Genomic DNA, 16,861 nt, shown 5'->3' with positions numbered 1-16,861 from the left:
GCGATTTCATAAATTCACTGTAGCTCCATTCATTGACATATGGTCACGACGCACTACAGATACGTAGAAAAACTCATAAAGTTTTGTTCGACTGAAGCCGCACTTCAGGTTTCTGCCGCCAGAGCGCTCGAGAGCGCAGTGAGACAAAATGGCGACAGGAGCCGAGAAAGCGTATGTCGTACTTGAAATGCACTCACATCAGTCAGTCATAACAGTGCAACGACACTTCAGGACGAAGTTCAACAAAGATCCACCAACTGCTAACTCCATTCGGCGATGGTATGCACAGTTTAAAGCTTCTGGATGCCTCTGCAAGGGGAAATCAACGGGTCGGCCTGCAGTCAGCGAAGAAACGGTTGAAAGCATGCGGGCAAGTTTCACGCGTAGCCCGCGGAAGTCGATGAATAAAGCAAGCAGGGAGCTAAACGTACCACAGCCGACGGTTTGGAAAATCTTACGGAAAAGGCTAGAGCAGAAGCCTTACCGTTTTCAATTGCTACAAGCCCTGACACCCGATGACAAAGTCAAACGCTTTGAATTTTCGGCGCGGTTGCAACAGTTCATGGAAGAGGATGCGTTCCGTGCGAAACTTGTTTTCAGTGATGAAGCAACATTTTTTCTTAATGGTGAAGTGAACAGACACAATGTGCGAATCTGGGCGGTAGAGAATCTTCACGCATTCGTGCAGCAAATTCGCAATTCACCAAAAGTTAACGTGTTTTGTGCAATCTCACGGTTTAAAGTTTACGGCCCCTTTTTCTTCTGCGAAAAAAACGTTACAGGACACGTGTATCTGGACATGCTGGAAAATTGACTCGTGCGACAACTGGAGACCGACAGCGCCGACTTCATCTTTCAACAGGACGGTGCTCCAGCGCACTTCCATCATGATGTTCGGCATTTCTTAAACAGGAGATTGGAAAACCGATGGATCGGTCGTGGTGGAGATCATGATCAGCAATTCATGTCATGGCCTCCACCCTCTCCCGACTTAACCCCATGCGATTTCTTTCTGTGGGGTTATGTGAAAGATTCAGTGTTTAAACCTCCTCTACCAATAAACGTGCCAGAACTGCGAGCTCGCATCAACGATGCTTTCGAACTCATTTTGGGGACATGCTGCGCCGAGTGTGGGAGGAACTTGATTATCGGCTTGATGTCTGCCGAATCACTAAAGGGGCACATATCGAACATTTGTGAATGCCAAAAAAAACTTTGAGTTTTTGTATGTGTGTGCAAAGCATTGTGAAAATATCTCAAATAATAAAGTTATTGTAGAGCTGTGAAATCGCTTCAATCATTTGTAATAACCCTGTACATGGAAACTCCATTTTCCAATGCTGGCTGGCATGTCCTTTACAACTGTTGCAACATAAATCAGATAAATTTCCTTCACTCACATCCACCTGTGAAATGTGATGTACAGCCAGGATCTCCTGGATGTAAATGTCTACTGTATACGACACAGTTTAGAAATAGTGTTACACGGGTGTTGATAAGGAAAGGAGCAGGGAGAGCCTGAAAGCCTCATTCATTAAAGGACTCCCTACAGCATCTGGACCATCATCTGCAAGAATCACAATCCACTGTCCACTGAGAAACTTTGGAGAGGTTTGGGATTTATTGGGACACTGTAGGTTAATCTGGTGGTCAGAAGAACTCCTCTCCTCACCAGCCAGGCAGTGTTAACAAAACTTTCTTTCACGAAATTTGCAAAATTTTAAATTGTATCCCACAGGTTTCATTCAGGTGAATTAAAAACAACACACAAATCGTTCAAAAGAATTCTGACATTAGATTTCTTCACCTCTACCTCTGGCCTCCCTATCAACTGGAAATTACGTGTAGCAATTATTGTGAAACCGCATGAAAAATATTTTAAGATCACTGGAATGGCTCATTACTTGGGATAATTTGCTGCTAATTAAATTGCAAATATAATTTCCTTGCTGCATTCATCCCAAGAGCACTTCAACAAAATAAATAAGAACTTGGGATAGATGTCCCAGGAAGATCCTTCTAAAGTGATGTCCAATTGTATTATGTCTTGGAGCAGTACTGTAGGCCATCTCAAGTTTAGAGAAGACACTTAAGGGGAGCCAGAGGTGGTCAAATCCAAAATATTACAATTTTTTTTTTGCTACCGAAAATTAATTGGAACATTCCTCTTTAATGCAAACTTTGAATTATTGTTCTACTCGCCCTAGAAGTGGAGTTATTACCATTTTCCCCCACGCCTGCAGAGGAAATGGGCGGCCGCTGAATGCATCTAACGCCCTCTCATGACTTCCTGGCGAACTGCTTGGGATTTTCTCGGCCTGTTACACATACAGCGCCTTATGTTACGCATACAGCGAGTGTGCAAGGGTTGGCTACATTGTTTTCTGTGACAAATGAAGCACTAAGAGCGCGGAACATCGTCTCTTTGCTGTTTTTAGTGTTTCGAATTAGTTCAGTGTTGCGCCTGTTGTTGATAGTATTATACTTCTTGTGTAAAGCGTTGTTCTGGTTACGATGCCACGTTTTAGTAACCGTTTATATAAGAAGAGGAAGAACGTAGGGAAAAGAAAATTAATACTAATACCAAGTTGCGATACTACAATTACTGAAACAGTGTGTTGTTCTGCTAAGCAACACATGGCCGGTCATAGCCCTGTGACATCATCTAGCAAGAAGCTGACTGATGGAAGTGACAGATTTCGTGAATATGTTAGTGACAGTGATGATATTAATGAAGTACTGAATATTGGATTATTATCTTCTGTGCTGAAAGAAAGTGTTCTGTGCAAAATGTGTTCAAGTGTAGGAGTGGGACTAGATATAACAAAGCACTTTGGTTTAGCTTGTGAGATAAAGATAATCTGTGCATGTTGCAAGTATCAAGTGACTTTCTACAATTGACATGCCAGTCTCTTTGGTGAAAATGGACGATCTGGAGTGTTTGATGTGAATGTTCGACTTGTGTATGGTCTTCGATCCATTGGAAAAGGGTCTGCTGCTGGTAAACTGTTTTGTGGTATTATGAACTTGCCATCGCCTCCAAGCAAATTTGGGTACTACTGTGAACTGGTAGAATCCTCTGTTGAAGATGTGGCTTTGAAAACCATGAAGGAAGCAGTGGAGGAATCTGTAGAAATGAACGGTGGTTCTAGGGATTTGGCAGTGGCATTAGATGGTTCCTGGCAAAAAAGGGGTCATAAATCCCTGAATGGCGTTGTAACTGTTACTTGTGGTGATAGTGCAAAAGTGATAGATGTTGCAATATTATCATAACATTGTAGGTGCAAAAATAAAATTAAAGGAGAGCACAGTGGAACCTGTGAGGCAAATTTTAGTGGATCAAGTGGAGCAATGGAAGTGGATGGAGTGAAACAAATTTTTGAACGTTCAGTTCCCAGATACAACGTTAGTTACAAATACTACCTTGGGGATGGTGACTCCAAAGGTTTCAAGATTATAGAGGAACTGAAACCATATGGAAATGAATTTGTAGTTGAAAAGTTGATATGCATTGGGCATGTGCAAAAGCGTATGGGTGCACAGCTTCGAAGGATCGAACAAACTTTGGGTTCAAGTAAGCTCAGTAATGGAAAGACAATAGGAGGGAGAGGTGATTGAACGTCCACAGAGATACTATGGGTATGCTATAAGGCAAAATACTAGTAATGTTAGTGACATGCGAAAAGCAGTGTGGGCATTTTTCCTTCATACTGCCTCTTCCAATGAATACCCTCAACACAGCCTGTGCCCAAAAGATTCCTGGTGCAAATATAATGCAAAAAAGGACTATGTTCACAAACATGGTTTGCCAGCAGGTGTGATAAATGCAATAAAACCAATTTTTCATGACTTAGCACAGCCAGAATTGTTACACAAATGTCTACACGGAAAGACGCAGAATCCTAATGAGAGCGTAAACAATTTGATTTGGAAAGTGATTCCTGAAAGGGTGTTTGTAAGCATAAAGACACCGCACTTTGGCATTTATGATGCAATAGGAACCTACAACCAAGGGAACAGTGTGAAGTTCTGAAGGCATTAGGATTTACAGCTGGCGTGAACACTGTACGAGCACTAAGAAATATTGACAGAGAAAGGATAAGAGGAGCAGAAAGAAGAGAGAGGCATATGAAGTATGATGGAACAACAGGCCAGAAAAGAAGACAGAAGAGGAAGCTTTTGGAGGATGAAGAAGAAGACCCTGATAATCCATCCTATAGTGCAGGAATGTATTGAGAAACTTTGATAGCCATTTCCCGTAAATTAGAATTTTTCGAATATAAGGAACATTTTCTCAAAATCCACTCAAGCTAGAGAGATGAAATTTTTATACAGCACTCCTAGTGGTCAAACTTACATTGTAACACAGCCATTTGGCAATATGTTCAGTAGTTTCATTTCAGTTTAATTATAAAGTAATTATTTGTAAAAAAATTTGGGTCATTAATAAAAAAAATAATTGGAAGAAAACTAGAAAAGATACTCCAAAATCCCTCTGTCATAACTGCAATACTAAACCACTCTATATGTAAAAAAAAATTCAAATTTTTCTATTTGGTAGTTTATTCATAAATGTTCCTCAAACTTAGTGATTTTCACATGGGCAGCATAGGCACCTCCGGCTCCCCTTAACAAAAATGACCTACATAACACATCCGTTTTTGTAGGATGGTCTAATATGAGTGAGTCATCAGTCAGGCAGTAATATTTTCTCAACCTGCAATGAAAGCAGCTAAGAAGGTATTGGGATTTCACCATTTACTCCAAGTTCTGCTAACATGTATGAGAGCAATACCATGACTACCACACTGCTTGGTTTAAGCTGTCCATTCAGTTTTCTGAGCAGGTACTGAAACTGCATATCTTCAATGGTACAGGTTGTAATGGTCTTCATAATGACCAAGCTTAAGTCCGAAGGGAAATACGGAAGCGTCCGATCCCGCCCGTCTGCTTTGACCCATGACGTCACAAATATGGCGGAAACGACCATAAACCACGATTCCAATATGGCGCATATAAAGTCGGTACGTACACATTATGAGGGCGAAAATACATCGACAAACACACACACTTTCCACAAAAAGTCTAATGGCACTAACAAGACAAGCGCGAGAAATGGGGTGTTTTTAGGTGGGGGGAAACTAAATATAAACAAATTTAGACAACCACCCCCATACAAAATCACGAAAAAATCCGACATCACAAAACTCCCCAAATACCACTAAACACAATATAATCTGGAATCGGACACTTCCCTTGACCTATACAGCTCAACAGCAGCTCCCGATCCCATAAATTAGGATCAAACACTTCCCTTGGCTTATATATCTCAAAAACATCTCCCGATACCAATATCAACATACACAGCCACACATTGGGATCGAACACTTCCCTTGACCTGCGCACTGTTAATTTTATCCGTCATATCCATTCCTAAACAAAAACAACAACAGATTAATTTTACTAAAATTACCACACGATGTACAGCGAACAACACTAAATTAACCTTCACAAAAAATTGTTAACTGACTGGAACGAATTCCACTACAAACATAGCCGACACTCAAACAATTCTGGATAATGAGCAAAAGCAAACTGAGCCCATTACACCACACAAACGAAAACCCTGAACATACCACCAGAGAGCACAACAAACCACAACACAACGACATCTACAAACACGCCACACTCACAAACCAAACTCCTCGCCGTCACATCACATACGACAACACCCGTACCTCACGGGTCAAAGCCGACGCGTGGGATCGGACGCTTCTGTCGACCCGTCCAAAGTCACAGATTACACGGAATACTGCAGCCAGGATGTGAAAGGGGAACTACAGTTTTCAACTACAGAACAAACAGCAGCTGTGATGCAGAAGTGGCCCATAAGAATGCTACAACTACCGTACAAGATAACTAAAAATCAGTTGCCTATACAGAAGTGTAATGCAGTGATTTACATAGCTTTTTTCACGTGTGGATTTCGCGTTAGCCTAATTATATTCATTACAAATTTCTGCATTACATACAGTATTAACATATTCACAGGAAAATTAATACTTACTGGATTTATCTGCACACTGTCACACCACTGTTTTGTGCTGCCAAAGGTCAGTATAACCTAGTGGAACAGCCTATAGGCACTTCTTGTGATTAAATTTCAGTGGGAACTAACCTGCTGGCCCCTCCATTCACACACTGGCTAAATCATTTGGGCAGTTGATGTCTGAACTTCCCCTAACAGTGATCACTTGAAGGCAACTGTGTGTAGGATCCTGACAAATGCTGGCCACTACTCTGGCAAACCCTTTTATCACCATGCAATTTAAACACATCACACCGGTCTGACTAACAATTTGTTGCATTAAAGTGAATTTATTAAACACACAAAGGTTAGTGCTAAAAATTAAATAAAATTTTGCCACAGATACTGAAAGTGTTTTTCAGTCTTTAAAACAGTAATCTTAACTCCACCAGGAAACACAGTCCTATTTGTATTGATCTAAACTGGGTCAATATTTTAAGAACACAGTGAATCATGGTCATAGTATGGGCTAATTCACTCATTCAAAGATGATATATTTGTGTTCAAATACAGCCACCTGGTTTGCCTTGCTCATCAGATGTTTCCAAGACCAACAATGACTACCTCAGTACAAAAGATGATTTAGCAATATTTTCCAGTACATTTGCCCCAGACAATTGCATTTGGTCTTTTTCTCAACCCTTAGCTAATTTCTTTAGTATTAGTTTTCACTAAATGACTATTTTTGTATAGAAGTAATATTTGAAATTATTCTTTGCCTCTATTGTTTGTGATCGGACCAAACATATCCGTCCTAGTGTAATTTCTCTTCGCAGCTTTCACCTCACATCAACAACACTGACATCGGATGTACCAAGGTAAGTTCTTCAGTATGCAAATATGCCGCACCACTACAAAAGTATCAATATATGCTAATAACATACATTCACATTAAAATGAAAGCTAGATTTTGTATGGACAAAAAAATATATACACTGCTTTTAACCTGAAACTCCTAACAGTAGTTTTGGATATAGATATAGGGTCGAGGCCCCAGTTATGGCCACATTAAGGGCAATTCGAGATACGTCACATTTTTAGTATAGGAAGAAAGTATACGAATTACTTCAAAAAAATTGTATCTATTGCTTCAAAGTCTACACATTACAACCATGTAAAAACAAATATTCTAAGCTGTATAACAAAAGCAGAAAAAAATATTGAAAAATAAATGGCGCATTTCCCCAGTTTTGGCCATGTTAACCCTGGGTCATTCCACACCAAGTGGTCTAAAACTGAAAAAAGTTCCCACCATCATGGTCTCCAATTTTCGTCAAATTTTAACTGTAGCTTTAGTCAAGTGTTGAAGTAAGTTTCCCAAGATTTCAGGCCTCTAGCTGCAATAGCTGCTGATCTAGACCCCCTTGTCTGAAGTGTACTTAGTCCGTGTGCATGCAACATAAAAAAAATGTCATATTTGGAGTCTAATAAAATCGAAACTAATTCATAAGAATGGTTAGTAAGATGCGACCCTGTACAGTTTTTTTTGCTGATTCCAACGAAATTATGTATAACATTACTCATGCAAACCCCGGTCAAATAACTCGACTCAAAGTATACTTCAAAATTTGTCGTGACACAACGCGACAAATTTTGACCAATATTAAGACTGCAATGATTTCCTTGCAGTTGAAGATATGGACTTGAACTTTTGGCCAAGCTTCATGCTTGTGCTAGACATAATGCAGCCGGATTTGCAATGATCCAGGCCATATGGTCGCCCTGCAGTATCTCTTCAAATTAGGCAGTGTCAGCACAAACGGTAAAATTTACCAAAGTTTCAAGCCAATTACTAAAAAATAGTTGGCCTGAATCTGCTTGTGAATAGTATCACCTAAAAGAGAAACTCTTGCTCTACAAGACTGACATTTGTTTTTTTTGCAACGCGACCATTAAGTACTCATTAACTCACATCAAAGTTGTTATATTTTGTATGCGCGATGCACTAATTTTTCTTCATTTCTAGGAATTTGAATCTTAATAGTCGCTTAGAATTACTGATATAATTGGATATTTCATTCGTGTTTTATTCAGTGATTGGCCAGTGAGAGATGTCAGAAGTTAATGAAGAAGAAGAATCGTTGGCCCCCTGTTCAATTGGAAAAGATGCTGCTGCATCGAAGTGCCATGTTATCTTCTATGCTAAGAAGACTGGATTCAAAGCGTTTAGTGATTTCACAGAATGTGACCAGAAATTGCTTGTTTCGCGTTCAGAAGCCAAACTTGACGAAAATTCCATCATTTGCTTCCACCATGAAGCCCTCTTCCTACATGAATATCAAGCGATGCAAAAGAAATGTTGCAATCCATTCAAGAAGAGGAATCACAATGTAAAAGCTGGACTTAGACTGCTTGATAATGAAACAGCTGCCAAACTTTGCCTGTTAAAGAAAAAAGAAGTGATTGATATAAAACCTGGTCAGAAGCTTTGCCCTCGCTGCATGTCGGCACTGAACCAAAAGCTAGAAGATTCATCATCACTATCAACCCAATCTGAACAAGATTTCACAACGGATGAAACTGAACCAGCCATCAACAAAAGTTTATCATTTATTGGTGCTTCACCATTGAAAAGAAGACAACTAAGTAAAAGAGATAAGCAAAGCTATGCAAAAAGAAAGATCTTGGATGCACAAAGTTTAATTGGGAATCAAATTGCTGCTGCTGTAGGAATCAATTACGATGAACAGCCAAGTTCAAGTAAAAGTCGCCCATGCAATAATTGTGCAGATCTTGATAATCTTATAGAAGAGTTGAAAGAAAAATGTAAAGTGTCAAATCGTAGGACAAAAGTTCAAATATTGACCTTGGTTCCAAGAAGCTGGACAATTAAAGATACGACAACAGCATTTAATGTATCAGAAAGAATGGTAAAGCAAGCGAGAAAACTGAAGAATGAGCAAGGTGTTCTAGCTTTTCCAGCAAATCGGCAAGGAAGGAAGCTTTCAGATGAAGTTGTCCAGAAAGTACATGACTTTTTTCAAGATGACGAATTCAGCAGACTTTGTCCAGGGAAGAAAGACTGTGTGCCTGTGAGAATTTCAGGAACAAAGGTGTACAAGCAAAAGCGGTTGTTGCTTTGCAATTTGAAGGAAATGTACGTGTCTTATCAGAAGCAAAATGGACCAGAAATTGGCTTCTCAAAGTTTTGCGAGCTTAGACCAAAATGGTGTGTTACAGTTGGCTCTGCTGGAATGCACTCAGTTTGTGTCTGTACAATACACCAAAATGTCAAGCTTATGCTCACTGGTGCATCAATCAATGAAGACTACAAGGAAATTCTTAGCAAAGCTGTTTGCAGCTTGGAAAACAAGGATTGTATGCTTCATCGTTGTGAAAACTGCCCTGGTCCAGAAGGTGTAGAAGCAGTTATTGCAACATATTTTGAAGATAATGACCCTGAAGAACTGATTGAGTACAAACAATGGATTCATACCGACAGGGACACTTTAGAAACAAAGCAGCTTTCAACAGAAGAGTATGTTGAAGATATTGCAGCAAAAATTTGGAACCTGTCTTGTCATCACTACATTGCCAAGCATCAAAGCCAGCACCTGAAAGCTCTCAAAACTGATTTGAAAGAAGGCGAATTCATAATACTAATGGATTTTGCTGAAAACTATTCATTTATTGTTCAAGATGCAGTGCAAGGCTTTCACTGGGAAAACAGTCAAGCAACAGTTCATCCATTTGTAGTCTACTACTGTGAAAACGAAGAGGTGCAATGTGTGAATCTTTGTGTTATTAGTGACTGCCTTCGACACGATACGATTACTGTCCATGTTTACATTGGAAAAGTAATCAATTACCTGAAGATGCAATTTTCCAAAATAAGCCACATCCACTACTTCAGTGATGGTTCAGCTGCACAATATAAGAATTTCAAGAATTTTCTCAACTTATGCTATCACAAAGAAGATTTTGAAATAACAGCAGAATGGAATTTCTTTGGAACAAGCCATGGAAAGTCGCCTTGTGATGGCATTGGAGGCACAACAAAACGGTTGGCAGCAAGAGCAAGTTTGCAACGTCCATATGAAAACCAGATTCTAACACCCAAAGATCTTTTCAACTTCTGCAATGATAATATCAATGGAATCAAATTCTTTTTCATCAGCAAAGAGGAAGTTGAAGAAGAAAAAGCTTCTCAAGAAGAAAGATTCCTGCAAGGGCACACTCTAGCTGGCACAAGAGAAAACCACCATTTTTTGCCCATTGATATGACGACAATTAAGGTCAGTAGAGTTTCTAATGATGCGACATCTTTTTTGGCCAAAATTAGTGCTGCTGAAGTAGTAGTTCAAGTCATGGATCTTCAGCCTGGGCAGTATGTTGCTTGCATTTATGAAAAGAAATGGTGGATTGGAAACATCGTTGAAATCTCAGTCGAACAGAAAGATGCTTTCATAAGCTTTATGCATCCTCATGGTCCTGCAAGTTCATTTTATTGGCCCTTAAGACGTGATACTTGCTGGATTCCAGAACAACTTATCATTGGTGTTATTCCAGCTCCATCAGTGACATCATCTGGTCGGCAATACAGTTTTCCTGAAAGCATTCTCTTGCAAATCAACGATGCTTCCAGAATGATGAAGTAACTGAGGAAGACAGGCTTGGGAACCTGCATAAAGAAACCCACAATCAGGCTTGGGATCCTGTGGTAAAGACACCCTGTAATCAGGCTTGGGAACCTGCAGTAAAGATACCCACCCGTGGCTGTTACTGCATGGCTATCGGGCGTGGCCCCTATGGCGATGGGGATGCTGGTTTTATTGTGATAACCAGTAATGGCTCAGCCATCATGGACCAACGCAGGGCACTGCGCACACAAAATATAAGATACTTTGACCTGAGTAAATAAGCACTTAATGGAAGCGTTGCAAAAGAAAAATATATCCATCTTGTAGAGCAAGAGTTTCTCTTTCAGATGATACTATTCACAATTAAATCCAGGCTGACTATTTTGTAGTAATGGGCTTTGAACTTTGGTAAATAAAGCCATTTGCGCTGACACTGCCAAATTTGAAGAGATTTTGCAAGGCGACTATAAAGCCTGGGTAGTTGGAAATCCAGCTGTATTATGTCCAGCACAAAGATAAGACTTGGTAAAAAGTTCAAGTCCATATCTTTATCTGCAAGGAAATTATTGCAGTCTGAATATTGGTCAAAATTTGTCGCATTAAGTCACGACAGAATTAGGGGTACACTTTGAGTCGACTTGTTTGACCGGATTTTGCATCAGTAATCTTATAATTAATTTCGTTTGAATCAGCACAAAAAACTGTACAGGGTCTCATCTTACTAACCATTCTTATGAATTGGTTTCAATTTTATGAGACCCCAAAAATGGCATTTTGTCTGATGTCGCGCGCATGCGAACTTACTACCCTTCAGACAAGGGGGTGTAGATCAGCAAGTATTGCAGCTAGAGGCTTGAAATCTTGAGAAACTTAATTTAGCACTTGACTAGTGCTACAGATAAAATTTGAAGAAAATTGGAGACATGATGGTGGGAAGGTTTAGACCACTTGGCATGGAATGACCCCCCTACTTATAGCCAGTTGTGTCCCCACTTATGGCCACTTCATATTATAATAAAACTATGGCTAAAATAATTGTCAATCCATGTGCCAGAAAGTAATTTGTGCTTTATACAAGTATATAAGACAACAAACATACATCAAATAGGTAAAAGGTACAAAAACTGAATGAACAGAAAAAAAAATCATTAGGCGAAGTATTGTCCCAGTAATTACTTAAATCAACTTCCAGACAAGTTTATTTCTCATGAGTATCAATGGAACCAGGGAACTTTGTTTTTAATGAACGTCCTTCTTGCATCAAGACTGGATCTGGCAGTTTCCCTATAATACCTTCATCCGTTATAGTCGAAACATCATTTTCAATGTATTCGAAACAAGTTTTCTGAACATTAGAACTTTTTAGGCACTGAATTTCATATTCAGAGTCAGAAAGCACTTTCAAAATTACAGATACATACTTAAAAATTGCAGGTCTTGTTCTTCTATTTCCTGTTAAACTAAATTATACCAAAATAAAGTCCCCTACTTTCAATTTCTCACTCGAAGGTAGTTTCACATTTTCTGGTATTTCATCTTCATCTCCTTCTACGTAGTCATCTAAACTGCTTCCACTGTCCGTCCATTCTTCTTCCTCGGAAGAACTTGTTGGCCTATCACTTAACTCTTGTCTGTTTTCTGTTTTCCCCTTTTTTACATGAGATAATGCCAAGTGCTGTTCTTTGGACTTTAACTCCTTCATAGCTTTTCTCTTCCTTTTTTCCTGCTCCTTCTCCTGCTTCTCTTTTTCCTTCAGTTCATGATATTCCACCCACTTGTCACTAGTCACAACAGTGGGTGTATGTTCTTTCTTTCTCTTTGTGCCTCATTGTTTGGGTTCTGGCCAAGTGATGACACTTTCAAAAACTATTGCTAATAATTTTGGTGGTGTCACTTGGATACGCACTGAAGATGGACTATGGTTGGATGTTGGAGTACCTGAATTATGTGCAATACTATTGGGGGTTGTTGATATATCTTCCTGAATTCTGTAAAATGCTTCTGCGTGTTGAAGATATGTCAGTATTATCAACATTTTGAATGGATGAAGGATTAAGTCTGTCTGTGTTTTGTGAAAGATCCTCTGTTTGATTATCTTCGGAGGGAGGCGCTAAGCTATCTGTCAGAATGTCATCATTGTTACCACTAGCACAATGCATTTCAACCTCATCAGCTATTTTTCTCCAGAACTTGAAAAGTAATAATGCTTCTTGATTTCCTTCCCACTCATGATTCCTTCTCTTGGTTGCTCTGAACTCATCTAGAAGGACAAGATCAATTTGCTTTTCTATATATGAGAAATGTCTCCGAAGTTCCTCATTTGTCCGAACTGTGGTTGAGGCTGGTATACTATGAACAACTATCTTGCTGTAATCTACATTGTTCACATTAAATGGAAACAGACCAGTTGCCCTGAAACCAGCACAAATATTTGCCACCATGTTAGGTTATGTAATAATTTGTGACAGAACAGAAGGTACATCAGATTTTGAAATTTCAGTGCCATTATTTTCAAAACGCCATTTATGAACAATCTTCTTCCACATTTTTTTCATAGGTCCAAAGACAGCTACATCTAATGGTTGCAAGATGTGTGTAGAATTGGGATGGAGAGTAACTAGAATGATCTTATTTTCCCTACAATATCTGCTCAAATGAAGTGTCAAATGAGAGCAGTGTCCATCTAAAAATACTACTACAGGCCGGGGAATTTCAGCTTCTTTCAAGAACGGATCAAATACATTTGTTATATACTCAAAAAAACTTTCACCTGTCATCCACCCATTTTCTGTTTTTCCAGTGCCCCAGTTTTGAGGAGCTGCTTTCACCAATGATGCTGCAATCCTTGCATATTTGAACAGCGTTAAGGGAGGAGCAAATTTTCCAGCAGCATTCACTGCAAACAATGTAGTAACGTTATCTTTGTCAGAGTTACATGACTCCTCATAAACATGATGGCCATGATGACCTACGATTAATTCCCCTTTAGGAGCCAGAAAAAAAAAGAAGTTTCATCCATATTAAAAATTCTATTTGGGTCATTTGACACATCAATATCATTTAAAGTGATGGATACTTCGTGAAACCAGTTTCTTATTTTCTCTTCTGTAACAGAACCTCTAGCCCTATTGACATATTCTGCATGTTTTGTGACAGAATCTTGTGTCTCTTAAGAAATCCATTATACCACTTTTTTCCAGGTTGATTATTAGTAAATGTAGCCTTACAACTTTCCATATCTGCACTGTCAATAAGTTTTTGCACAGACGCACAGAGATTTTCTTTAGTAACTGGAAATCCCATGCTAGAACAGTCCAAAACCCACTCCACCAATTTTTTTTCAATTTGTTCTCCTAAGACAGAATGTGGACCACAGTGCCCTGTAGATTCTTTTGGAGATACACCAGAAATTTTGTTTCTTAATGTTGTCCTTGGAACTTTGTACAACTTGCTTGCAGTAGCAACCTTCATTCCTTCATCAATAGCCTTTAGAGCATCTTTAACTTTGCTGGGAGGGTACTGAAACTTCTTATTCTTTGGTTGACTCATTTTTCCTATAAATAATGCACAAAGATGGAGTTAAAGAATGTTGCATATTTGAATAATGCCTATTGCATATTTTGTATCTTACAAGCAGAGGTAAATTAGTATGATATGCCAAGACAGTACTAACAATGAGGTATATATTGACATAAAAATACCAAAAATATTTTAATAAGCCTATTTAAATAAAATTAGCCTAGCTTAGTGTAGGACAGAACACTAATATTCATGATTTTTTGTATCAGTTTTTAGAAGTGGCCAAAACAGGATACATATATATCTCCACTTACGGCCACATGCATGGCCATAACATGGAACCAGGGCTAAATATGGATCTGTTAATGGCCACATACTTTTGATAACATGTTTTTAGGCTGAGCGATATAAAACTTAAAAGAAATTAAAATATAATGTCTTATCTTACCTCTGAACAGATTAAGTTTCTTCTGATGTTTTATTTAAACATGTAAAATACAAAAAAACAGTCATGTGTTGCTTAAAGAAAACTTCTGTAAAACCCAGCTTCTGCAACACTGATCATTTAAAAAAATGGTGTTTCCAAATAGAAACAGACAAAAGAATGATTATGTAGACAAATGAATAGAGCCTTTCACAAAGTTTATAATAATCTGTAGTAGAACTGGCTGGTATTCCAGAGAAGCTTAAAAATTAACCTTTGACATCAAGGTGGCCATAAGTGGGCTAGTGGCCAAAACTAGAGCCTTCATCCTAGATGAAGCTATCACTTTACTTCAGTGTCACTAACAACATCCAAACAAAAAATTACAATACATCTTGTAACAAATACAATGTAGGCCTACTGCAGAGGAGATAGTGGGTTTGAAGAATTCCTCTTATATTGAGCCAATTTCAGTTAGCTGTAATGGATTAGTGTTCAATAGACCTACAAATGGCACAGTCAAACAGGCTGATTACACAACAAATATTTGGCTCTTAATTGTGGCTGAATAGTACACTTCAAAATTGCTTCACTGATATAAAATTTCACATGCTCCAACTGAACTACCCATTAAAACAGGCTGAAGAATTCAACCCACCTAGTCAAAATTCAACATCCATAATAGATATTAAAAACGATGCTGTTACTGTACAGGAGAAAGCCACTCCACTACTACTTGTTTGAAAGCCATTGTGATCACTATTCAGAAGGTAATGGTCATTTCACTGTTTGGCAATTTATTGCTTAATCTCTCAATTACTTTAGAAAAAGCTGAGAGGAGTGATATTGGTAAAAAATTTTCTGCTTCTTGCCTATATCACTATCTCACAATATGAGCCAAAGGCTTCACATTTTTATTTAATCGTTTACTGATAGTGTATGTTGTCCCCCCACGCATTAAAAATCCCGAAAGTGATAGTTTGATGACCGATAATAGGTATAAACCTGTATATGTTGTTCCGACTCTATACACAAAGCTTATTGGCAGTCACATTACGTACACAAGCAACTGCGTTTAAAGAAATGCATAACGTCGGAATATGTACCAAGAAATAAAGGGTTTTTGTCGCCTTTAATCCACATCAAAGGCACAACCTTATCCTAACAAACAACAGGACGATGTACTCTATTCTAATTTAGTCTCTACTATTCAACGCCCCATGACAATATGCAACTTGTCAATTAACTGTCTAAATACGTCATCCCAGTATCGAAAACTTACAGCAGTTGTGTACAACCAACTATTTATATTGCAGATTAAGGCAAGCAAATAACATACTTTTCTTTCTGAATTAATTACCACAGTATCACACAAAAGCCAGCAGTGGTACAGAGAATCGAAACACGGGTAAAAGTAATGAAGCATCTCAAATTTCAAAATATTGGAAACAATTTACAAACAGCCGCGGTTAAACACGCGCATGTTAAACCAATAATATGGACGATACATTGAAAGACTTTCTCGTTCGAAACTGGGTCAAAAACATTGTTGATTGAATTAGAAAATTTGTTTTGATCTATCTCCAAAATACAACTTTCAGTTTCCAACAAATCTACGAAGCAGCAGGCAACACTTGCAGTCACCTGAATGGAAGTTGTTTACACATAGTGATAATCACAATCTCCAACTTACGTATAACAAGCACAATTACACAAAGCAATAATTTTTTCACATTTCTATTAATAATGTTCATTTCAAACAATGTTCACCATTGTGACCAGTGACAACTGCACTGGAAGAGCAGACTACACTGCAAAATTCTATGTCGCGTATATCGAAAGTTGTATAATAATCGACAGAGCCAGATTCACACACGCAACTAAAGTGATGCTGCAGCTAGTGGTATACGGAACTGGCACCGCAGTTGAAAGTGTTAACACCCAATTGAAGACCCTTATGTTATGCCATGGAAAATTTCAGCTCAGCTATACTTTGTAAAGTCACTAGTCTTTTCGCCAGCTATGAAAAACATCATTCGACTGCTCCCAGGTGGCTGTATTTCGAAACACAAGCATTCTATCAGAGTTTTTCTAGAAGCTACTCGGTTCGATTTCAGTGAGTTTTCGTTTTCCTACTGAGAAAAAAGATAAAACAATGGACGGCAGGGACACTTGCGTAGTTTCTAGAACTATATGAACGACAACCTGATATTACTGTTAAATTTCCTGTAATCAGAGGCAGTAAATGAA

General features: G+C 38.6%; 1 protein-coding gene across 1 annotated transcript in view; it reads right to left on the bottom strand.

Moving 5' to 3' along the window:
* The window catches only part of LOC124595711 (UDP-glucuronic acid decarboxylase 1), a 91,368-nt gene extending 74,950 nt beyond the window's left edge, over positions 1–16,418 (bottom strand). The window contains exon 1 of the mRNA XM_047134576.1: positions 16,305–16,418. Within this exon, the coding sequence (XP_046990532.1) occupies positions 16,305–16,365 (61 nt within the window). The 5' untranslated portion in view covers positions 16,366–16,418. The remainder of the gene's footprint in view (positions 1–16,304) is intronic.
* Between the last annotated feature and the right edge of the window lie 443 nt (positions 16,419–16,861).

This window comes from Schistocerca americana, chromosome 2, assembly GCF_021461395.2.
Source record: "Schistocerca americana isolate TAMUIC-IGC-003095 chromosome 2, iqSchAmer2.1, whole genome shotgun sequence".
Classification (NCBI taxonomy): Eukaryota; Metazoa; Arthropoda; class Insecta; order Orthoptera; family Acrididae; genus Schistocerca; species Schistocerca americana.
This window is presented reverse-complemented; position numbering and strand designations above follow the sequence as displayed.